General features: G+C 42.7%; 1 protein-coding gene and 1 non-coding gene across 2 annotated transcripts in view; one reads left to right on the top strand and one right to left on the bottom strand.

The window, feature by feature from the left end:
* The window catches only part of LOC122411433 (uncharacterized), a 37,577-nt gene that overhangs the window by 3,372 nt on the left and 9,659 nt on the right, over positions 1 to 24,546 (top strand). Inside the window, exons 3-4 of the mRNA XM_043420198.1 lie at positions 23,434 to 23,583; positions 23,838 to 24,057. Of these exons, the coding sequence (XP_043276133.1) occupies positions 23,434 to 23,583; positions 23,838 to 24,057 (370 nt within the window). The remainder of the gene's footprint in view (positions 1 to 23,433; positions 23,584 to 23,837; positions 24,058 to 24,546) is intronic.
* LOC122411752 (U6 spliceosomal RNA) lies at positions 21,118 to 21,224 on the bottom strand. The gene has a single exon (XR_006261212.1). It is a non-coding gene; the product is annotated as a U6 spliceosomal RNA (small nuclear RNA).

The raw sequence follows: 24,546 nt of genomic DNA, 5'->3' as shown, positions 1-24,546 counted from the left end.
TGCTGCCTCGTCGTTCCAATCCCTTCAAGACTTTAGTAGCCATAGAAACGACGATAAAGATCCGTAGTTACTTGAAAAGGCAGCTTTTCTTACATTCGAAAAACCATTTGATCACGAAATTGTTCACGGCATGAATGAGATTGATCGTAGTTCAATGTCCAGTCGTTGATGGAATGATATTTGTCATCGAAGTCGATTAGAAAATCGTTTCGCAAAACTCATCAAAGCGTTTTTTTTTTCAGCGGTCAATTGATGTTGAAAACTACGAGGAACGTCAATTTGGAATCGATGCAGGATCGGTTTTTAATAATCGGGTAACTGCGTCGTAAAAAAGCGTACCTGGATTATTTGACCTCGATTGGAAAATAGCGAGAAAGAGCCATTAGGAAATCTTGTCACGTCCATTTAGGGATGATGTTTCTATTCTTGGCACGCTTAGGGCACTTCCGGTTTGGCACGAAGGTGTTTAAGTATTGGCTCGAGAGAATGCCTCCCTCGCCTCCTCTTTCTTTTTCCCCTTCTCCGCTTCGTATCTCCATGTAGATGCGATCGTGACCTTGGCCAAAATGCAGCCCCAGTCAGCCAGAGGATGAGACCTGGATAACCCTCTCAATTCGTGTTATATATTTAAAAGCTTCTGCACGCGATGCATTCGAACCTTCATCTACATTTTCGTGCTGCTCTTTACTCCCTTTTTTTCGTACCATGTGTTCTGGCACACGACCCCTGGGGTGCTTGTACCTTAACACGATTCCATCACGAGATTTCACGCGTGTGCTATTCCATTTCGCACCTCCAACTTTCAACGCTCAACTTTTCACGTTCAATTTTTCCCTTTTGAGATTAAACTAATATTATTTTTATTTGGTTCTTTCTTTTTATCAAGTCGCTTCAGTTTTGTCACTTTCTTCTTCGATCGGTTCGTACCGATTCTCTGGGGAGGTTACCACAAAAATGGAGAATCTTTCACAAAGTTCTTGGCGATGGTTCGATGTTTGAAAATTTTGCTGACCTCCGATGAAATTGGAATAAAAGTTATGAAATGAAGTGATGTAATAACAACGCGTCCTTCAAGTTCGTACTTTCTTTTTCTCGTCCAAGAATCATCTAAAACGATTGGAGAGCTGAGCACGTTATTCAAATGAAAATGAACCGATAGGAGTACAGAATTGTCGAGAATACGAGGAAGAAATTATTTTTTCCTCCACCGGCTAAATCGGGCAGTGATCGATACAATGGAGAATATTATATCGATACGATATTTGGAAAGTCTTAAACGAGAAGGTGACTTTTCGGTTATTCAAATTAACCGACCGAAATAAATGAGCATATTTTGAATAATTGCTGCGATTCGATTGAACCGAATCAATTCCAACGATCTTTTTAATTCAGCTGTGAATCCTTGTCAGTCCTTCATCGATTACGAGTTGTAATGGCCACAAAAATGTTGATAAATTAATCAAATCTCCGAAAACTAATAGCCAATGGAATTGAGAATATTTGTGAATGGGAAAAAATTGTCACGTCTTCGTCCGAAGGACGCAACCAAGCCAACCCGACTCCACTTTGTTCATCGATTTTTCCGCTTTTTCGCTTTTATTTTTCTGCAAATTGTTTTCACGTGCATGGGATTCGCAGTCGAGTGGATGCTCGGAGTAAAAAACATTTGAGGGTGCGGGGGGTTGAAACAGTGGAGAATTGGATGGTTGCCAGTCATTTCTCCACCGCCGAATTTCGTTCTGCTCTTTGGACCGGAAACTTTGGCTCCATTTTTCCGTCTCCTTTCCCCTCAACCGAGAGATTGCTCTCGGTCTTTGTTCTTCTGAGCGCTTCGTAGCATTCTCTATGGTTCCACCTCGTCGAATTGTCCCTCCAATAAATTCTCTTTTCTCCTGTTGACTCGTGCATTATTTATTTTTTTTCTCCACCTCCCCCCGGCCCCTCATTTTTTCCGTGGTTTTTTCCCTCCCACTTCATACCGCTCGACCCACTCGCTCACTTTTCTTCTCGAGCCATTCCCCTGGTTCGCAATCCTCAGTCGCGTTGAGGAAGGTCGTGAGGGGGTTTGACTTTTTCTAAATATTTCCGGAGCTCTAAAAAATCTTAAACCACAGAAAATCATCCCCTCGCTTTACACTCTCTCAAGTTTTTGGAAATTTTCTCATTCAAGTGATTCCATGAATTATGAAAGGGCGAGTCTCTCGAATAAAGGGGCTTTCCAGGAATCAGATTATTTTGAAATTCTCGTCTCGTTTAAACCAGCTCCACCGTGAGCTCTTTCAACACTCCAAATGGACGGGGAACTCTGCTTCGAGAGAGAATTAATAAACTTTTGGCACATCCCTCAGGCTCTAAAAATTGTGGTGGATTTTGACTCTTTTTCACAAAAATACGAAATGAACGATGATTCGATCGATTTTTATGGTCCATCGGAAACAGAAATTTTCATCATTCATCGAATTCGTGTAGTACATTTCCGATGGAATCATTCGACCTTCCTCAGTGTTAGCTGCAACAATCGAAACTGAATAACCTCGAACTTGCGCTCTCTCGAGCGTTTAATAAATTCGTCGGTGCAATCGATCTCCTTTTCTTCACTGAAAACTTTATTATTCAATTGAATAAAAAGAAAAAACACAACAGTTAGAGTCAAAGCACGACGTAAATAACGAGAATCATGCAAATAACGAGACTGGCTATGAAGACGACTATTTGAATTCTGTTGGAGTAAATTGAGAGGGTGCGCAATAAGCGCCACTGTCCCTGCTCGAGCGGCGGAGCTCCCGCAATTTCCGGGCCAGTTTCTCTCGTGTTGGTTTCCCCGATCGTTGATTCCGCGGCGAGCGGTACAATGCTCTCGTCGATTAGATTGCCCGGCAGCTCGGTTTTCGGGGACGTTCTTTTCGCTCGTGGAGTCGATGTCACGTTGATCGTTTTCACTTCCGGTTCTTTAATTTTCGCTTCCAAATCCATCCCATTTTTTTCTCCCTCTATTTGCTTGCCCACTGGCGTGACGCCCGGCGGCGAGCCCTCGTCGGCCGTCGAACGCAACTCGATATTCACGAAACAAGAGTCATCGATCACCGATCGAGGCACCAAATTTCTCTCCACGCAAATCGCCTCGTTTACGTCCACCATCTCGCTATTTACTTGACCAATTCGCGTCAACGATTCTGGCGTGAATGGCGGCGCGTCCGGCCTCAATTTTGTACCGAAATATGGAAATACCGATTTCGATGTTCTCACCAAATTCGGTGGGACTAACAGCAGTGGATTCCTCACCGACAATTCGTTCGGCTGCAACATTTTTCGTCGTTATTCTCAAAAACTAAAATTCTCATCGAATTACGACTAATTACGAGAAACAAACGTTGCCAAAACGTTTTTCAGCATCGTCCAGAAAAACTTTGAAAACTCGAACGATCCAAAGTCAATTTCGTCCAATTTTTATCAACGAATAGTTAAATCACAACGAAAATTAGAGAAATTTGAGCTCTCGAAACGCTCCATTATTATTTCAAAATACTTTTTGGTACGTTCAGCCTGGATTTTTACTACAGTCTTCGAGTTCATCAACAACCTGTCAAATGAATTCGGAGTTTGATCCAAATAATATGAAAATTTTTCGTCAGTAATTCCATTGAGAAGAGAAAAACGTTTTTCGATTGTTTTTTTTCTTCGTATTTTGCCTTTATCAATACTGATACGAAAGAAGAAAAATTGATGAAGATATTTTACTTGGGACAAAACGTTTTCTAGAGCGTGTTTGTTTTCAGAGATTTTGTGCACTTCCTCATCGGGTTCTCCGGATTGTCTAGACAGAATCAGAAGATCTCTCTCCTTCAGAGGTATTTCTCCGACATGACACTCTTCGAGATTTCTTATTCGAGTTCCGAGGCTCGGTGAGGAGGACGAGGGCGAATCCTCGCTTCGACGAGATGCTACATTGCATTCGTCGCCCATTCCACTTCCACCAATCAATCTCTCACCCTTCTCTCTCTTTCTCTCGGTGTTTTTGTTCCTCTTACCGTATTACGAAAAACTCTTCTCTCAACTCGCAAAGTTTATTCTATTTCATCAGCAAGGACTAACGATCTTCGGAGTTTTTGAATTTGTGTATCCTTCAATTTGTCATTTGGTCGCGAAGCGTCAATCATCGCACAAGGCCAACTTGGGATCGAAAAAACAAAAGGAAACACAAGAAAGTCGAATTTTTATTTCCAGTCCGAAAAAGCTTGAACATTCTTCGTGTTAATTACAATTTTTCGGAGCTTTTGCCTCCAAGCAAAGTTTTGTTGTCCTCAAAAAAGTTTATGAATCCCGCGCTCCATGAATTTTCAGGTTTGCCCGTCAAATCAAGATCACTTTTTCAGGCATAAAAAAAAAAAAACAGTTGAAGAGATGAAAGTTTTCCGAGCAGTCGAATTTGCTGCAGCGCAGGCGTTTATGTTTCCTTCCCCCTCAAGGTAGATCGTGCCCGTAGGGTCGTGTTTTATGAGTGTCTAAATTGGGTCGATTTTTACTTCCTAATTAAAGATATAATCACTCTGAAATTGAAATTTTTAATAAATTTTTTCAATTTATCTTTTAGCGAATGAAATTACAAGCCATTTATTAAGCGGGGATCGATCACCGACTGAGCCCCAAATTTCATTCGTCCCTGACCAAAATACTGTATGGTCTTTTGTATTAAAAATCGCTTTAGAGAGCGCGAAGGGAAACCTCAAAGGGAAGTGGATAAAGAAAAAAGTTTTAATAAAAAGACAGGAATGAGCCAAGCCAAGAAGAAACAAAATACCGAAATAAGCAAATGTGAGGTTAACGAGTGCTCATTAACAATTTCGTTCAATCTTTAAGGTAATATTATCTTTATTACTTGTAGACAATCGTCTCGAATTTTTTCTCAAACCTTCATTATATACCTCGTTATTATTGTGTACGTTTTTTATAAACTTCGTAAGAAGCGTTTATTCGTTGTATGGAAGGATAAGCGATTTTTTACGCATAGTATAAGACACGAACGCTTTAAAATTTGATACGCGTATCATCAGTCGACTAGCCATTTAAATTCTGTCTAAATTTCAAGATTTTCTTAAGGGAATTTTATCGTGCATGAACTGTCTTACTCCTCAAGCAGCAACTTCGTCTCTGTTTATTTTTGAATTATAATCAATTTCATCTTCTCCGAGAAGCAGGTTTCTGAAGAGCGGCTTTTCCGAGGGCTCGAAATGAAATGATTCAATGAATATACCCGAGTAGGAGTCGGATATTCAGAGCCGTAATTCCCACACGTCTTCTCCTCCGTCTTTCACGAGTTTTTATTTGTCGGGGCATAATAAGTCCGACAATGAGTCGCGAGGTAAAATTTAATTAAGACCGAAATAGAATTTTATTGGAATATTTGAGGATGAAAATTCAATTAGCTCGAGGACGTTGAGATTCGCAAAGACACAGCGGGGAGCTCGTTGATTGATATTCGATGGAAAATGAGCTCATCGAAATTGGAATTGAATTAGAACCTCGGAGGACTCGGAGGCTACGAAAAACAACGAGGGGCGAAAAATCCAGCACGAAATCCTCGAGGAACGACAATAAGGACGTTTGAATTAAAATAACATTCGGATTGACAGAGAGAAAGACAGATTAAAATAAAAAAAAGTATGAAAGGCTGCAGTCGGAGAGGAGAAACGTGTGTGGGTCGGCGAGAATTTCCATAGGGACAGAGCAACACCGAGGGCGAGAATTGCGTGTTGATCCTATCGGAAGCTTCGGCCCCGAGGAATTGGAATCTCGATGCAAATCCAGGAAGCCAGAGCCCAAGGATAACGATCAGTCTCCGTAACAGCGATTCCAGCATTCGATCGTGTACTTTTGAACCTTGACCGAATCAGGATGAAAACGTTGGCTACGTTTTCACCCTTCGTGGCGATCCGCGGCCCACGATCAAAAGAGAGATTTATTGCTCGCGCGATTTCGAACATCGACTCGTGACCAAAAATAGCCAACGATAGAGGAAAGCCTTTCGAGCAATGTACACGGAAGCGAGGTGCAGCGATTTAAAAAAAAAAGTCAAAGGAAGTTATTCGCTTTCGTTCCGTCCCACATCGGGACGTGCTCCCACTCGCAGAATCTCAAAAACAATATTATTACGAGATTCGATCCGCCTCCGCAGCAGGAGCAAGAAAACACAATTTTCATCGTCGAAGATCGTAAATCTTACAAAGCCAACATCGATCGAAAATTGCCTCGAGTTTCTCGCGAAGAAACCCCGCATTTTCTGCCTCGCGGAAAGTCCCAGGGAAACGATGTAACGCGAGACTTTAATCGCGAAGAGAACGTGCTCGAGGATTCATCGAAGCAGCAAAAATCCGAGTCGAAGATCAATCCGTCATCTCGAGCGTTGTGTTAAAAACGTGAGATCGAGGCAAAAGTATTTCCATCAATGGGGGAGAGAGAGAGTGTAGGTGCTTCTGAAAGGAAACTCGAGACAAAAGTGTTTTCTTATCCTCGCAACATTGATACTTCCCAGCAAGTGGGAGGAGCTTCAAAAGCAACGTTATTTCCAGAGGTCGACCAAAGTTTCATCGAGTCTCAAAAAACGTTTGCCTTCCAAAGTCTTTTCAGCAGCTCGGATACGAGTTTCCAAGATTTTCATCAAAGTGGAATCGAACTGTTGACACTTCGAAAATATGCGTGATCAGGAAACGAGTCGAAATTGAACTCCAACAAGCTTTCCTCGCGACAAATTTCGGAAAATTCGCTAAAACCTCGTTTGCCACCGTCGCAGCTTTGTGTCCCGCACTTTCTTCTCTACAAATATTTCGCAGCCACAGTGCATCATCCTCGTCGTCGTATCTCTGAAAGGAAAATGTAGATACTGTCGTGAGAGAGGTCGAGAGGTGCTCGATTATGAGAGGTTCCCGGTAATCTCAGACACCCCCCGGAGCGTTATTATAGAAGGAACAGCTTGAAGAAGCACCAGGAAATTCCGTTGGACAAAGTCGATAACGAGAATCCCTCTCCCACATACATGTCTCCTCTTGGCCTCTTATCTTCTATGTATTTCTGCATAATAGGTGTGCCAAAACTATTTACTATTTCATGTGTATGTATGCAAACGCATAACGATCGTCAAACACGAATGAAAATATTTTCGAGTGATTATTGAGCAAATCATTCGAACACGACGAACCGTTGATCCAATTTGTTTTGTGAAATTTCAATTTTGTTTACGAAACCATCAACGAGACTGTGTTGACGCGGATTTTTGGTAGGAATTCGAATCACTCGATGAGCCACGAAGTGTGCAAACATGAATTTTAAAAAATCCAGTTTGCAGCAACGAATCAACGATCCTTCGATTCGGTGCACAAAGTTTTCAACTTTTTCGCCGAAACTCTGCGAGATTCTATGCAGGTAAATATTGGCGTGGAAAAATTGGTCGAGCGACGATGTGTGTCTGAGTGGCCGAAAACTGCGGTGATTTAAAATCGAAGAATCGCCGACCATCAACGAGATTTCTGAATAAAACAAACGAGATTTCGTCTCGTCTTCAGCACGAATAACGTCAGTCGTTTTCGTCCTTAAATTAGGCCACGCATCAGCGGGGCGTCTCTCGACTCGAAATCTCGCTAACGCAAGCTGCAGAAGCGACGAAACTCATAAAATATCCAAGCTCGTATACAGTCGCCTTAAAGTGCAAGTTTATCGTTTGCCAGCACAAGCAAAATTGTCCCAAAAACAGTTCAAAGGTCAAGAGACCTTTGGAAATCATTTCTGCCCGAACATACAGAAATCCACCCCCACAGAGTTGCTCAAAATTTTAGAATCCACCGACTCTTCTAAACCCCTCGCCCTCCCCCCCCCCCCCCCCCCCCGCCCTAAAAAAACGGAATCTCATTTTTTGACCCAAACCCCATCCGCGATGTTTGCCTCCCAATAATTGATATTACGGTATAAATATAAAGCAAATAAGTCCGTTGGGATCGAGCTCCAAATTCTCGCATGTGCACTCCGAGTATATTTTCCCATGTAATTGACTCGTGTATACATTCGAGGGAGGAGAGAGCACTCGCTACGTGGAGGCGTAAAGCAACCCTCCAATTCGAGGCTTTCATTGGATCTCGAGAATAGTATCGCGGAGTCTCTGAAACACACACACACACACACATTTATTTGTACGTCTTGTGTGTGTTGCTACAGAGAATTGTATACTCTCTCGTGGGGGACTTCTGCGCCTGTTTTTACATTGGACTGCATTAGAGAATTTCTATGCACTTTACACGCGTTGCTTCGCGAACTTCGGCTGCATACTTCGTCATGCATTTCCTGTGTACTTTTACGTAGACAGAAATTTATGAACGATATACGCAGACATTTCAGTGGCTGGAGGCTACGGATATACGCGTCCGAGAACTGGAGTCGGGTCTAGGGAGACAGGAGTTGGCGTGCGCCTAGAAGAGAAAAGCTCTTGAATGAATATTTATGCTGCTTGATACACAGGACGTTTTCACGCGAATCGACCCTTACTAAATCTCCTTCTCGTCCTTTCTCACCGAAATTATTCTGCTGTTGAGACACAACGACGAACGCCTGAAATTCGCTCCGAAATCCTGCGAGCTTTCAACCTCGTGGAGCTTCGTTCTGAAATGATTATTATTGTTGAAATGTAGCTGAAAGTTTGACGTTTGAGACTCGGAACGTTCGTTCCGAGTGCCAAGCTCGTCCGGAGTCGAACGCCCCATGTGCGTTCTGCATAGCAGCGCAGTCCTTTAATGCGAAACTTTCTCTCGTCTCGACCCCCTCGCCTCTTTCGTACTCCTCGAAGGGAATAAAGTAAAAAACGTTTTTCTTATCGCGGGGGATAAGAAAAAATGAAACATTCGCACCGCTGCACGTGCAGGGCAGAATTCGTCGTGTGCACGGGTTCGTGGACGCGGGAGAAAAAATGGGGCATCACGAAAATTAGCAATCTCGAGAGGGATGTTATTTTATCGTCATCACGACTGCACCTATTTTGTGTTTTTATTTTTTCTTCTCACTATATCGAGACCAACGTCCTCGGCTCTTGTCCTCTTTCTTACGTGAGACGAACCACCGGATGAATATTTATGAGAAACTCGCGTGTCAACGATCACGCCATTATATTTTACTCTCGTTTACCTTCGCTACTTTCTTCGTATCTTTATTCGTACGTATTAGAGTGTACAATTATTTAGCTTTTATGAGCTGCCGCTCGGAAATTGCTCGAATTTCGCACTATCGGCATTCGAAGGTCCCTGCATCCTTCGCTGCAATCCCAGTCTTCAGTTAATTCCTGCTAAAATTAAATTGAATAATTGGTTTTCCAATTATAAATTCTCGGTTAATTGCGTCGTTACTTTCGAAAATGAGTCTTCAGTTTTCGGCGATTTATTCGTGCCACTATTTCGTGGGGGTTTTGATTGAAATCATGATCACAGGACGTTTCAAGGATCGTCGTTCGTTGAAACTCATTTTCGATCATTTTGGCTGAACAGTTTCGTACTTCCATAATTTCGTATCCCCATAGCGGTGTCGTAGATCCGTCGCGAGTCCTTGGGAATTGGATTAACAAATGTCGAGGCCCCTCGCCACGAAAGGCAGTAAAACCCGCCATGTGAAAATCCTCGACGTGGGCGAATTTAATTTCCGAGGAATAAAAATGAGAAGCAATAATACCTGAGGAAAATAAAAATATTGCGTGGTAGATGTTTTCGTGTATGTCTGCACAATGCGGTCGAAGTAGAGAATCCTTGGGACAAGGACATTCCGCAGTGAGCATCGCAGAACACAAAAGAAATAGTCGGTCCTCGGAAATAACGCTTTGCTCTCGACTGCTCCACAGCCGCGTCCTTCACCTCCCCTTAACGTTTAATCGGCTCAGAAAACCGCCCGCAAGGTTCCTCGGGATCTTACTTCCTCGGATTATAAAATGCGCGGAGAATATTTTGTAACGAAACTCTTGAGAACTCGAGCCAACCGATGAGAAGTTCCTCCTCCGGCGCCATCCCCTGCTCCATCCACTTCCGGCGATCGCAAACTTATCATCGATTCAGCAATTTTGAGCGGTGCAGAGCCAAAAATCATCGCACTCCAAACCTGTGTAAATTGATCTCAGTCTACGTACACCGAAGACCGAACCTTGTTGATGCATTCAAATAATGTTTTCTTGAATGGAATCAACCAAATTTATTTGTCCAGGCATCAAATTTCAACGGTACAAGAAAACTTTTGTGCCCTAAATTCAAACTTGATTAGACGATCAACATTTTGTTACAAAAAGAAAAACAAAATACTTGAATATTTCAAAAATATTTTGTTTTCCTGTTTACCCATTCGGAGAGACAACAAAAGTTTGGACTTCAGCAGGTTGCGGCTGCTGACAACGTTCCTTTGAGTGGACACTGATCTGAATAGTTGACAAACGAACCATTCAAACGTCAAACGACTTTGGAGCAGTGAGTCGATATATTCTTTCGCACCAGGAGACGGATTTTTCGAAACATTTGAATAGAAATTTATTTTTTTTTCGTTTCTGGAAACGTTTTCATATTTTTTTCAAGTTTTTTTCTTCATTTTTGCAGGGATGGTGAATGATTTTTGTCGCTTCCATTAGTCTGCATGTTTTTGACTGAGTGTGTACTTGTGAAGGGAGAACGATTCGGTAACCCAGTTTCCGGGCTGAATCGACCACTGGAAGTTTCAATTGGAGCGCTTTGGATTCGAAAATGAGTGCAACAGCGAACGAATTTCATTGGGAATGGAGCGTTTTGAAGGAGATTGTACGAGGCACGGACACGTCTTAATTCTCAGTGACGCGAGGACAAACCCACCCTCGAGGGAAGTGATGTTTCGCGTTGCTCAATTTTCCGCAATGTCACTCGAGTGATACAGACGTGAATTTGAGTCGGTTGGGAAAACGGGAGCGTGTGAAACGAGAATTTTTTCCGAGATCCCTGCAGGGCTAAATGCGAACAAACGCGAAAGCTTCACGATCGAAGAGAGCAGAGAAAACCAGCATCGCCGCAAAAGCACACTACTCGTGTCCACTTCACTCGTTCGATCAACCGACGACACACGAACCTGCTCCTGATGCTGGACACTTTCGACTTTCCAGGCGTTCGTCCCTCGAGTACTCATTCCCCTTCCAACATTCTCTACTTGAAAAACTTTTATTCTACACTAAGTCTCTAATTGGTGGAAAATGATTCGAGCACTGTAAATCCAAGTGTGTTATTGCCAAGTGTTCTGTACTTAATGCCGTAATCAAATTGTAGATTTCTTGTCGTCACTTTTTACACGTTTTATGGTGTGTTAAAAATCTATAGTTTCCTTATGGCGCTAAGTACAGAACACACTTAATGTGTGTTAGCAATAACACACTTGGATTTAGAGTGTGCCATCGAACGCACTTGCAGCATAAAAAGTGTTGTGATACCCCCGATCGGGAGCTCGCAGTCGAAGGTTTTTTTTTCATTAATATTTAGATACGCGGCGATCTGACAGAATGTCGAATGAAATTTATCAGAACTTGGATTATTTTCGTAATTTCCATACAGAATTTAAGATTTTGAGGAAAGTTTACAGAAAACTGGGGAAGGTAGCTGAGTGTGTTTGCTGTGGAATTCAAAATCTTGTTTCTTATCACGAGAAAGAAGTTTTGTGAGGTTTTTATCAACATTTTATTCGAGAACCTCTTAAATATCTTTCTGAAACGATTGCTATTGAAATTCGCCATCAAGAACATTGCGATGCATTTATTTAGAGGTTTGTCGTCGTCGAAAATGTGGTGGGCAGAGGAGCTCCTTGTTGGGATTTTATGTAAAGGATTCTGAGTCTCGTAACGCGTTATTTTGCGTGCGAAAAAGAATGAAGTTTCCTTTGAAAGAGAGAAAAAGTTGAAAAAGCTCGAAAAGTGTTCCCGCACGAGGGTATTTGCGGTTTGAAAAAGTGAAGGAGGTTGAGAGAGATATTTGTCTAGGTGACTCAGCGCATTCGCGTCGCAGTGATTCGCGACCTCAACTTTTGGGCAAAACCTTGGCAACTTTTGGCCCGTCCTGGCGACGCTCCAGGAAGCTCGTGCGAAGGGCACTTTTTCAAGCGGAAATTCCCGTTGGCAAACGCGACCACGTTCCTCGAGAATATCCTTGAAAACAATGAATCTGTGCGTCCTCGCGGATGGCGGTCGTGGCCAGGATGCACGTGGGGGATTAACGTCGAAGGGAGTTTCCAGCCGGTGTTATGGAAAAGTTAACACGGCCCGGGCGCCAACTCCGCACTTGGAGGAGCCGGTAACGTTACGGGATTATCGAAACTGGTCGTTTCAGACAAACTTTGCGGACAGCGAGAAGGGATACTGGAAGATTAGAGCGCACGATACACTAATTGCGCCCCGGACTAGTTTATCCCCGAGATAAAATCCTCGGGAACGGAGGAAACGTGTTAATTAACGCGCTAATTACACTCGGACTCGGCGATCGCTGGTTCAATGACGAAACGTCGAAGGGCCAAGGAGAAGCTGTAAATTCTCGCTTCGTTAGAAGAAATCGAGGATTTCGATATTTCCGATAAAAAACGGCTCGCCCTCTTTCCTTCCCCGGGACAGTGTTTTACACGAGTGGATTGGGATCGAACCGCCATCGAATTCTCGGTTATCGGATAATTGTGTAGCGACCGGATGCGCCGGGCGATAAAGTCAACTCCGGAGAGCTGGAGGTAACAAAGCCAGCGATATGGAGAGCGTTTGCGAATATTAGACGGGGAACCGCCTCGGTAGCTTATGCACCGGTGACTCTGCACCGGAAAAATTGACGGAGAGACGAAGATCGATGGAGTGGACGAAATGGAGAAGGAGCAAGAGCACGAGACCGAAAGAGAGAGAGAGAGCCGCGAGTTGGAAAGATGAAAACAAATGGAGCGGGCAAGCGAGTGAGCGCGGCGATAGAAATATCGATAAATTCATTGACAGTTTGAGAGAGCGAAAGATAAAAGGATCGAGAGGAAGAAAAACACAGGAAGAAAAACAGCGACAGAGAAAAGGGATTCGGCCAAGAGGGAAAAGGGATGAAACGCCGGAATAAAAGAAAGGGAGGAGAGTGAAAGAGAAAAACGGCGCGAGAGAACCCAACTTTGGAGAGAGAACGAGAGAAAGGCTCGTGCAAGATGAAACCCTGCGAGAAGAACAGCGAGCGAGAGAGAGACAGAGACGGGGAGTGCAGTGAGCGAAAACGTGGGAGGTGCAGCGAGACAAACAGTTAGGAAGCGCATGATAGAATGGGAGAAGCAGCCAGAAGCACCGACTGCAAAAAGGGAAGTGCGGAGGAAAAGAGACAGCGAGAATGAGCGAGAGAGTGAAAAGAGAGACAACGCGAGTGAGTTTGAGGTACGCTAGAACGCGACACACTATTTCGGTCGATACTTTAGCTTCAGGTGCGGCCCGCCCAAATGCTCGCACCCTCTCAAAACCTTCGCAATTTCAGTACAGTATTTTCCGGCTTTGGTTCACCGATATATCGGATATTTTTCCTCCCCCCTCCCGTCCCCGCCGACGCACCCCCGATTTCCCGTTCCCCCTATTTTTTCCCCGATCCCGCACATTTACATCTGACATTTTGTCCTACGATAAGCGCCTAGCCGATGATCTACGCGATTTTCTCTCCGCTTCCAGCCTCTTCCATCACCCGCGCGATTCGCTGTCGTTCTCGCTCCGGAGAGCCTCACACTCCGTCCAGATAAATCACGTGACACTTTTCACACTCACCCTTAACGCTCCTTCCGTGCTAAATCCCTTTGATTCTCGAATCGTCAGCCCCCCCCCCCCCCCCAAATTCATATTTTCTCCTCTCCCACACAAAATCGAATCGTCCTTCAACGCTAACCTCCGCCATTCAGCCCCGCTGCGTGCTCCCGTCAAAAGCCTACAATCTCGATGATAATTAAGCCTCACCTGACGCGTAACCCAAATCCACACGGTTCCTGTTCTCACACTGCTCCCCACGTTCGTAACCTTCGAACTGTCAGCACCGGTCACACCTTCGAGCCAATATGATTTATTGTTTTTTCCCCTATTTTCTACTGTCGCTTTCTATCAATGATGGGATTCGTGATGGAAGCCTGAAGTGGGAGGAAAAATAATGAACCGGGAGATTAATGCGAAATGTCCGTCATCCGTGAGTGGAGGAAAGGAACACGCGAGATCTCGGAACTCGAGAGTTATAAATGTGCTTAGGGAATGGAAAAACCTGCAATTGGTCAAAGGCTTCGAGCCAACTTGGTCGATTCCTTCATCAGTTTTTCCGCAGCTCTTGCCCAGCTGAAACGATCAAATGACGAAGCAGCGATGACTGCTTGGCTCGATAAAACTTGGAGGAAGTGGCAGGACTTTTGTCGATCGTTATCGTCGATCCCTCGGTCACGTAATTAATGACTCACCGTTCTGAAGCACTGTCTCCTTTCGGTCGCGCATTCGTTTCCGTGCAATTAGCAATAAAAAGTAAATGGAAGCATATGAAAAGTTGGAATTTGGAAACTCGAAGGAAACAAGAGCTCGCGCATAACGGTGGGTTACGCGACGAGATAACAGAAACGAGCCTGCTCTCGCATCGCACGCATCCTGCAGCCCGTCCTGATTCTTCGCGTCTCTCGCCCTCCATGGCGCTTCGTAATTGAAAAAGCCGTGTCGGGGTACAGAGAAATCGAGCGAAATGAAAAAATATTATGCACTCCCCGAAGAAACCACGTTTTTCAACCGGCTCGCCCCCTCACCAACCATTTTTCATCCCGCTTTATTTCAAGTGCTTAAAGAAATGTTTTTATATATTTACTCTCGTACAATTTCCTCAAGAATTCAACTCAAACAGGGGCGACTCGTGTGTACGCGCGTCAAAGCCACGTCCGAATCAAAAGACTCAAATGTCGAAGGTAATACGAGACTCGTGCAAGGGGCGACCTTAAAGTGAGATTCGGAAAACCTGATCCAGGGATCAACGAGAGGATCGGAGAACAGCATTTTTCTTTGGATTTTATCAGCCAATTGGAGCGAAGGAAAAAAAATGAAAAGTGAGAACACCGGAATGAACATTTTTTAAATAAATTTTGATTCTTTTTCGTTAAATGCGACGACCAGCGCACACGCCGCACGCAGACACCGCATATATTTCCGAGGTTCTTTTCTTTCGGAAAGGACGAAAATTGAGCACAAACCTTATTCTCCAAGAGCGCGATTGTTCTTTTGTAATACGAGTTGCTTTCTCGGTCATTTTGACTTGCAATTTGTGTGGCCGGGTACTTGACATTTTAATTACAAATTCTTGGTTCACGGCATTCAGGAACGAGCCATAACAATCAACATTGCGACCGGGGAATTCAGGGCTGAGATACGAGATTTAAATTGGCGCTGTGGGCACCCAAAACTCGCGGAACGAGCTGCACTTTCGTGGCGTAAATTCAACTCGAATTCGATGGAGTAAAATGAATTGAAAATCGTTTGAGGAACTTTTTCGTTTTTCAGCTTTTGCTTATTTTATTTAATCAGTGGGAAGAACTCGAAATTCTTCCTCGCGTTCAGTCGACTTTCGAAAAACCATTTTTCAGTATTTTCGATTTTGTTTTTGCTCTACGCGATTAATCCCAACGTTTTTGTCCCGTCCATGCGACAGTCCCGGTTTATTGATCGTAGCAAAGTGGATAACCGTAGAATCCGGTTGAAATCGACCGTTGAGAGTATCAAACTGATTAACGGACGCGTTAAATGTACATTCTGCTTAAACGGTCGAGTAATTAGCAGGCTGTCGAGTGGATTACATAGGAATTGTTTCCATGTGCCCACGCGCCTATACAAATATCGAGAAAAACAGCGCAGCCGCTGGGAAAACTGAAGAGTGAAAAACGATTGCAAAGGTCGCTGAATCCGTCGCTCGAAACGGATTGTTTCGATAGATTTTTTTCAATTAAAATCCTCGTGATCGAACGAGAAATGGAAAATCTTAACTGATGAGAAAAAAAAATGTTGTTTTCAATGAAATTGCAAAAACTGGAAAATTTGCAGAAAATATTTAAAAGAAAGTTCTTTTTCTGCTCAAAGTCCCCAAAGAAGATATCGAAAGGGTTGAAATGAGAGTTTCGATACCCCCGAATTATCCACTCTTTTCCCTTCGCACCATCGCAGCGTCGTAACCAAAGTGAGAAAGAACGTAGTTTGATTAATAAATTTGACGAGGCAAACTATCCGCACTCGTTCCGACGAGTATCGACAAATCGAGGCATGAAGATTTTCCCTATCGGAAGCGTTTTCGTTCGCGCACATTACGCTCAACCATTGTGTCAATAATTTCCACGCCAGTGTGTTTCACAACTCGTTGAATTTCTCGGCCACGAGAGCGCCCCTTGCACTGCGAGAGCAGGGAGCTTGATTTGGTTCATACCGCTTAATTCGTTGACCCACTGTAACTTTGGCTGCATTGAGGCTCGAGTTATAGGAGTCTATTTGGCCATTCACGAGTTCGATGTAACCGTAGATGGGAGTATAAACTTGTGTGTTAATATATCGATGCGTCTGCGCGCACATTGGGCCTGGGTTGATGTGTGCTGGTGCAACTTTAACGCCCGCTCCATAATGAAGCGACGGGACGAGAGCAGGCTTCAGGGAAACTGCCATTCCATTTTCCATTAGGAATCACGTGGCTTTTTAAGGTGGGTGGATCGCGACGATACAATCTTGCCATGTTAAACTGTGTCAAAAATATGAAGAATTTCATAAAATTTGGTAAATGTATTCTTTAAAAATATATAAGACAATATAAATTTTACATAGTTATACTATGTAAAATACGTAGTATATACATAGTTATACATCTCGTGCATAAGAACTTCGATTTAACGCTCAATTATGCGATAACCATGTGGTAAAAAAATTTGAAAAAAATTGTATTTGTATACTTGATGCCAAAGTATGTTATCATCAAATTCTGATTATTTTGATTTGGTGATCCACCCTCCCTGAATCCCCGTGAAATTCGTACCCTCGGTAAAAACGAAGCACGAGAGCTTTGTTTTTTCTGTGACGTGTTTCAAGGAAGATTCATTTTCGGTAGAAATTACTTTACAGAGCGTGTTAAGCCTCCGCATGCACCGGGACCACGCTCGTCGGCACACGTTTATTTACTGAACAAACTCGCGACAGTTTCCCTCTGCGGAACTAACCGAAGCCCCGATGTTTTTCATGGTCTTCACCGCCGCTGACTGCCTCCCCCATTTCGCCCTCGTTTTTTCATAATCGTAAACAAAGCAATGTTGAATTACAACGAGAGGCTGAAGTTCGCAACGTTCGAGTCCAACGAAATGAAGGAGACGTTCTTTCTTCACGAAGTATCGGCGCGAATTCGGCAGGAAACGAAACCGGAGAATTACTGGAATTATTGGAGGATTTTTAAAAAATCATTTCGTCGGGCTCCAACGTTGCAAACTTCAGCGTCATGAATTACAGATATTTATCGACCTCGTGGATCCGTACTAACAATCATGCTGCAACGGTTCGTCACTATCAACTCTGTACGTCAACCTCGGTCTACTGTCGTTTTAATCTTCCACACCTGTCTCCCCTCGTCATCGAAATTTGGCGACCCCGTTTCGTTACGCTGTCCCGGGTCAAGCACACTCGCGCGCACACATTGCCTCGTTACATATGTATTCCCTGCTTTCGCGAGGGTACATAAACCTTTTATATGTGCTCTGTGGATGAGCTGCGCAATGAGGATATCCGTAAATACGATTCGTGTCCGCGAATATGCAATTTCGTTAATAACTAATTCCGCACGAATGCAATATCGCGTTTTCCGCGGTAATGACTCGATTGATGAGACGTTTCAATCGATTTATCGCAAGTTGTAGCTTTTTGAGAATTTCATTCGAAATCCTCTGTTTCGATTTTTCGATCGATACATTTTTTTTATTGTTTCCTTTTGCTTTTAATTTCGTACGATCGAACGGGGATTGGATTATTCAATGATCCGGCCATTATTCTTCGATGACGACGGAGCTGGTTTTTATCGAATATTCAAACGCTTACACTGAGATTCGTCAGAGCGTATAATGTCGTGCGATCGTCGTCGAATTTTTAGGCTTGATTCCCCCAGTGGATAATGATTCGAGGCAAATTGGAACGAGAATTGTTCGGCCTGGTCGACTGTTTTTTGTCCGACAATCAGCCGGATTCACTCATGCTGAATTCCACTTATCGATTGTTCTGCATTAAATAAATACACGATTATGGTTTTTCGATTTCTCGTGATGGAAAACGACGATAAATTATGGCTCGAGTCCGTGGAACTTTTCGAGGCTGCTGTTCGAATCAGGAATTCCGGCCAAACAATGCCCCTTCGTGTTCAAAGGGATCGGAAGAGCGAATCGGAGCTCCTATTTTCAAATGGCCTCATTGAAAGGCGAGAAAAACTAGTGGAATATTAAATTCTACCTTTATCCTTCGTACACTCCGGCCAGAGGCGATAAGACTTCACTCTATATTTTATGCACGTATAACAAAGAAAATGTTTGCAGGTGTGTCTTCGAGCTCACAAAAAGGACTCTGTTTATGTGTATGCGAGCGAAACGGAGCAAAAGGTGGAATAGGAGGAAGGAAGAGGGAGAGAAAGAGAGTGGAGAGATCGATATGAAAGGATATGTGCAGGCGTTACGTATCTTCAGACCTCCAGCAATATGAATAATGTTTGCACATTTTCCAAACGCGTTTACGCATCTGTCACTCTCATCTAGCATGCATTGCCTCGTCCTCCCAACGGAAGAAATATGATACGGGAAGGGAAAAATAGGAAGAGGGAGAGAGAGCGAGCAAAAGAGGATAAAAGCTGTGCAGAAACATTCGTTGAGACAGTTACAGGCGACGTTTCAAAACGAAACGATCGATTTCTTGCTCGATGACACTTTTTGAAAGTGAATCAAAATGCTTTTGAATTCGAAAGACTTGTACGTGGAGAAGAACCGAGCGGCAGTTGTTCGTTCGAATGCACTTGTGCGTTTTTTCACTTCTGGCGTACTCGGAAAATTGAAAATTGACATTGTTTAAAAGCTTGATGAAGAATTTCGATTCTAAGACTCGACGTAGAGTCATTTTAAAAAAGTACACGAAGGAGGTAGTTTTGGGGGTTTTTTAAACGAAAATATAGAGAGCCAAGTGAAATCGGTATTTTTAGTACTCTTTAAGTTAGGGTCGATCGAACGAGTGAAAAAATGTAGTGTCTCAAAAGAGCTTTGCCACTCTACTTTTTATCAATTTCACTGAAACAGTTCAAGGTTTTTAGTGAGCTTGAAAAAAAATATGGTTGAAACATCGAAGAATGAAAAAAGAGTTATAAAAAATGTTGGAAAAAAATTCAGTCCCTCGTCGCAGTTTGTACGAGTCCGGCGTCAATTATTCAATATTTTCTTTCGTTCGGTTGACGTTTTACGATGGACACCCTCGTGTCCGGAGCGTCATCCAATAAAAATGATACCATTTTAATCTTCCGAGCTGACTTAACGATTTTTCGTTCAATTTTATTCTCAGTTTTTATTCCCTAATGGGAATGCTCGTCGTACACTGGGTGAGTTCCACCGTATTTACAGATAGAAAGAGAACTGCAAAAAATTGGCGTAATAAAACGTCGCGGGGTGAGAATCGCGGATAGGAAAAAAAAGAAAAAAAAAATGAGATCGAAAAAAGCGGTGATCACTTTCGGCTCGTGTCCCGCAGCAATTTTCTTGTTTGACGCGCGAAGTTTCGTCTCACGAAAATTGAACGATCTCGCGAATGCAGACTGATACCGCGGCCCGGACGTTTTCTCCCAGAATTTAGAGTCATTCGCGTGTATCGTATGAGAAGAAAAAAAACGCGTCAAATGTACACACATTTGACTACGTTAGCCTCGTTCTTTCGATAACTTATCGCGCAACGCCGAGTCGAGAGTCGTTAAACGAGTCTCGTTGGTAAAACATTCACGTTCGGTGCTCTCGCAGCCCGAGAGGAGGGGGAGGGCAAACGACTATGACAACAGGGCTCTTTAACACGCTTTGCCAAGCTAAAAGGTCGCTTACGGGAGGCATTTCTTTCGAAGAAAATACATCTGGAGTCGAGCACAGCAGTGGAGACCAGCGTTCGAGCTCGAAACGAGCTTCGTTATCGGTCGCGAGAATCGTCCTCATTGGCTTCGTTCGTTGCGCGGTTATAATCGTAATTAAAATAATGAGGATTCCGGAGAAATATGCCGATTAGTGGAATAAAACGTGAGCAAGGGCTCGAGTCCTGGGCGACTGGAAATCCGGTAAAGGATTCCAGAAAATTCGAGAAAATAACTTGGAAAGTTTAAAATAAGGATGCTTGTGTAGCGACCTAGAGAATTTGCAGATTTTTAATGTAAAAGAAATTGCCACGTGCCATGAATAGTAGAGTAGCCAACCATTCATATTTCCTGCTCTCGGCCCCTCTATTCTCCCGAGCCTTTCATCTCCAATTCCCCCCCCCCCCCCTGCCAGCCCCACCGCCCTTATTTCTTCCCTCACACTGTTTGAGATTCCAACGAGGTCGCGCGAAAAAGTTGCCGCTCTTTTTTACCGCGAACCTTCGCTGTAATGGATACTCGAGAATTTTTCATGAATGCAAAAATGAGGGGCGCGGAACCCAAGTCGTCGGGCAATGACGGTCAGTCGAAGGAACGAGAGGGGCTTCTTACCGTTCTTATTTTCCGCCCCATTACACCCTCAATTTCCTTCGTGTCTAAACTCAAAATGAAATCACTTCAATCGACAAATCGGAGCACACAAAAAAATTAGTATAAATAAATAAATGAGAAAATTGATAAAAAAATAAATGATTAAGTAAATAAATAAAAATAAATGAGATTAATTAATAGAATAATATAAATAAATACACAAATAATAACTGATCGTGAGAATAAATTCGATATGTAACGTTGATGAAAATGACGAGCCAAACAAAAGTTTAATCGAATTAACAAATTCCGATTTGTTCCCGACGGTTTGTTGATTCAAGAAATTTTCATTATTCTTATCTAACTCCGGAACCGATGAGTGAGAACGAAATCCTCAAAAAATGTGGAACGCTTCACGATTTTGCGTGTCATCCTTGCGCAGGGGCCATGCTAATCTTCTCTGTATCGTTCCAATTTTAGTATATGTACTGCCGAAGCAAGTACACGAAGGATCAGGAGGTATCGTTCTTATATAGGAATCGCATAGTAAACCAACCGCTCGCGAGAAACTCTGCCCGGTCAGCGCCATCCCTCGGCAAAAGTTTGAAACTCTCCCAGTAATCGAATTTTCGCAGGCTCTTCTCGAGACGCGACTATCGTATCGCTATTCATATTGAAATATGAGCAAGAATAATCCATCGTGAGTTTAGGGTAGATCATGCCCGAAGGATCGTATTTTATGAGTGTCTAAATTGGATCGATTTTTACTTCCTATTCAAAGATATAATCACTTTAAATTAATGTCAGAGTTATTAATACGAAATTGTAAATACATTTTTTCAACTTGTTTTTTGGCAAAGGAAATGACAAGCCATTAATTAAGCGGGGATCCATCACTGACCGAACCCGAAATAACATTCGTCCCTGACCAAAATATTATGGTTTTTTGTATAAAAAATCACATTAGAGAGCGCAGAGGGAAAACACAATGGGAAATGGATCAAGAAAAAAGTATTAATAAAAAGACAGAAGACTGTGACAGGAATGGGCCAAGCCAAGAAGAAACGAAATGCCGAAATAAGCAAATGTGAGGTTACACGAGTGCTCATTAACAATTTCGTTCAATCTTTAACGCAATATATCTGTACTGCTGGTAAGACAATCGTCTCTAATTTTTTCCCAGACCTTCATTATATACTTCATTTTTATTGTAGGAGTAATATTTATTCACAGTGTAAAAAGAAAATATATGTAATCCACCAAACAGTACACTCTTCTATTAGTAAATGAGAAAATACAAAAAAAAAAATAGATATGTCTTGAAGCAAAACGATAGTAGACTCTGATCAGTAAAGTAAGTTGGAAGGTCCCGAGGGTTTGTCCGGTGAAGCAAGACTGCCCGTTTCGCGTCTTCGCTCGTGTCCTCTGACCCCAGAAGCCCGAGCCCACTCGAGGGCCTAATTTTTCCCAAGAAAAACCCTTGAAATCCGCGTACTCCGCGAGACAGAAAAAATGAAGAGCCCTGTCATTTGGCCATCACGTGTCCATCGGCTGTTTTAAAGGCTCTCGAAAAATGTTCCTTTCATTATTGTGTACGTTTTTTATAAACTTCGTAAGAGGCGTTCATTCGTCATAAGGAAAGATGAGCGATTTTTTACGCATAGTCCCCGTGTGTTTTTCTTCATATTTAAACACGTTTATCTCAATAACCAATATGACAATGCCTTTAAAATTCGATATATGCGTGTCAATCAACTAGCCATTCAAACTCTGTAAATTTAAAAATTCTGTAAACTCTAAAAATTTGGGGAAAAGTAAGAGGAGCTCGAGGCGCAGGGTTCGAGTTCGAGTGACTCTTTTGGTCACTCCGTCGATCAGTTCTTCCACAGCTCTCACCCATTCAGAGCGTTCAAATGACAAAGTGATCTTGGCTATGCTCGAACCGGTAGCGACTTTGTTTTTCAACTTGCTTCCCAAAACCCAACGAAAAATTTGTTTTCGTTGGTTTCTCAAGAATTTCATCAATTTTGGAGTATCGATTCGAGCCAATTATCGGTTAATATTTCTGAAGAATCTTCCACGATGGAGAATGAAACTTTTCGTTGAAAAGCTCGTTCAACGTGGACGGTGAAACTCTGAATTGTGATATCGAGTTTCGAGAGCATGTGCCCGAGACCGCGAGCGGAATTCTGGTTTCCAAATGTCCCTGTGCGGGATTAGCCTTCGAATGGAAATCCAATATTATAAACAGGAGTATGCTTCTCTGTACGAGAATGCTAAACAACGAGAGAAAACTTTGGAACAATTTTGACGTTCCTGTTAACATGACACGTGCTGGTCAATAATCCAGTGGAACGTGGGCAAAAAGCGAGGGGGAGTTGAGAGTCGTTTCATTACGCAAAATTCGAAATTCTGCAGAGACGAGGAGAAACGAATTAAGTTAATTAAAATCAGAAATATTTGACTACGAGGAAAATCCCTTTTGTTGTATCAAATAAATATTATTTTCCATTAAAGTTCCTCGAATTTTTCAATCATTTTTATTACCGAGCTCCAATTTATTCATTGCAATCAACTAATTGTTTTGGTTCTACTTGTTAACAGCCATCAATTCAATTGCAACGAAAATACGAGGAAATCCATTTTATTCCGGATGCTCTACCTCGGAGCTTTCTACCTATTTATCTTACATTTACTCCTCTTTTTTTTACAGATCCTAAGTAACAGGCCAATGAGTATAGCTCACGACAGCAGCGACCTGGAAACCGATTGGAGAGACAGCGAATTTATAACCGAATGTCTTTGCTGGCACAACGTTTATCGACAGCGACACAATGCACCGACTTTGACAATGTCACCGGAGGTAAAATAGACGTTGGAGTTTTTCAAAAGTAACGAGTTCATGTAACTCGTTTTTCCAAAAACAATGGAAAATTATTATTTTGTCAACGCATCCAATCTTTGGTCTCGTCATTAATTTTGAGCAATAAATTTCTTGCATTTTTTTATTCTGCGTTAAAGAAATCAAATGAGTTCAAACAATAACAGAAAGGACAAAATAATTTAAATGGATTTCTATTTTCCACATTTTTTTTCTTTCTGTTCTTTTTCCCGCAGCTATGCGAGTATGCTCAAACGTGGGCGAATCACTTGGCGCATACGAACACATTTTATTATCGTAACGATCGTGAGGTTGGCCAAAATTTGTATTGTCGTCCCGGCGGTGCCGTGCCAGGTGACGTCACCGGTCAAGACGTCTCGGCTTACTGGTACTCTGCGGTAAGACAGTACGACTTTCTCAAAGAACCGGATATTCTCCATGCCAATGTCAATGCAGGTGAGTTGATTCATGAAAAAGTGAATCCACTAAATTATTTTGGAGTCCATTCAATTTTAGTCTGACAATTTCCATGACAGATAAGCTGAAATACAATTTTTTATTGCAACACCATAAAAATAAATTCAAACGATGTCTGTGAAAGCAACACTCTTGCTCGACGCTCGTCCTTAAAGCGAGGGCTTCGTTTCGTCAACACCCACTTAAGATGCCTTCGTTTGAGGCAATACAAAGGAGCTCTCTGTTCCAAGGGCAGGGATACGAACGCCTTGGCAAATAGGGCCCAAGGCATTACCGGATGAGACGAGGATTAGGGCTTATACGCTGAGCCCTCTAAACTTTGCTAGTACATCATCGAGTCGTCATTAAACCAACAAAGGGGAATTCTATTAATCAGTCGCCCTGTTACAAAAGTTTATTACATCAACAAAAAATTGATTTCAAATTTTATTCCAATTTCGAATTTTACGTCTGCACATGAAATTGTAA

The sequence above is a fragment of the Venturia canescens genome, chromosome 5 (assembly GCF_019457755.1).
Source record: "Venturia canescens isolate UGA chromosome 5, ASM1945775v1, whole genome shotgun sequence".
Lineage (NCBI taxonomy): Eukaryota > Metazoa > Arthropoda > Insecta > Hymenoptera > Ichneumonidae > Venturia > Venturia canescens.
This window is presented reverse-complemented; position numbering and strand designations above follow the sequence as displayed.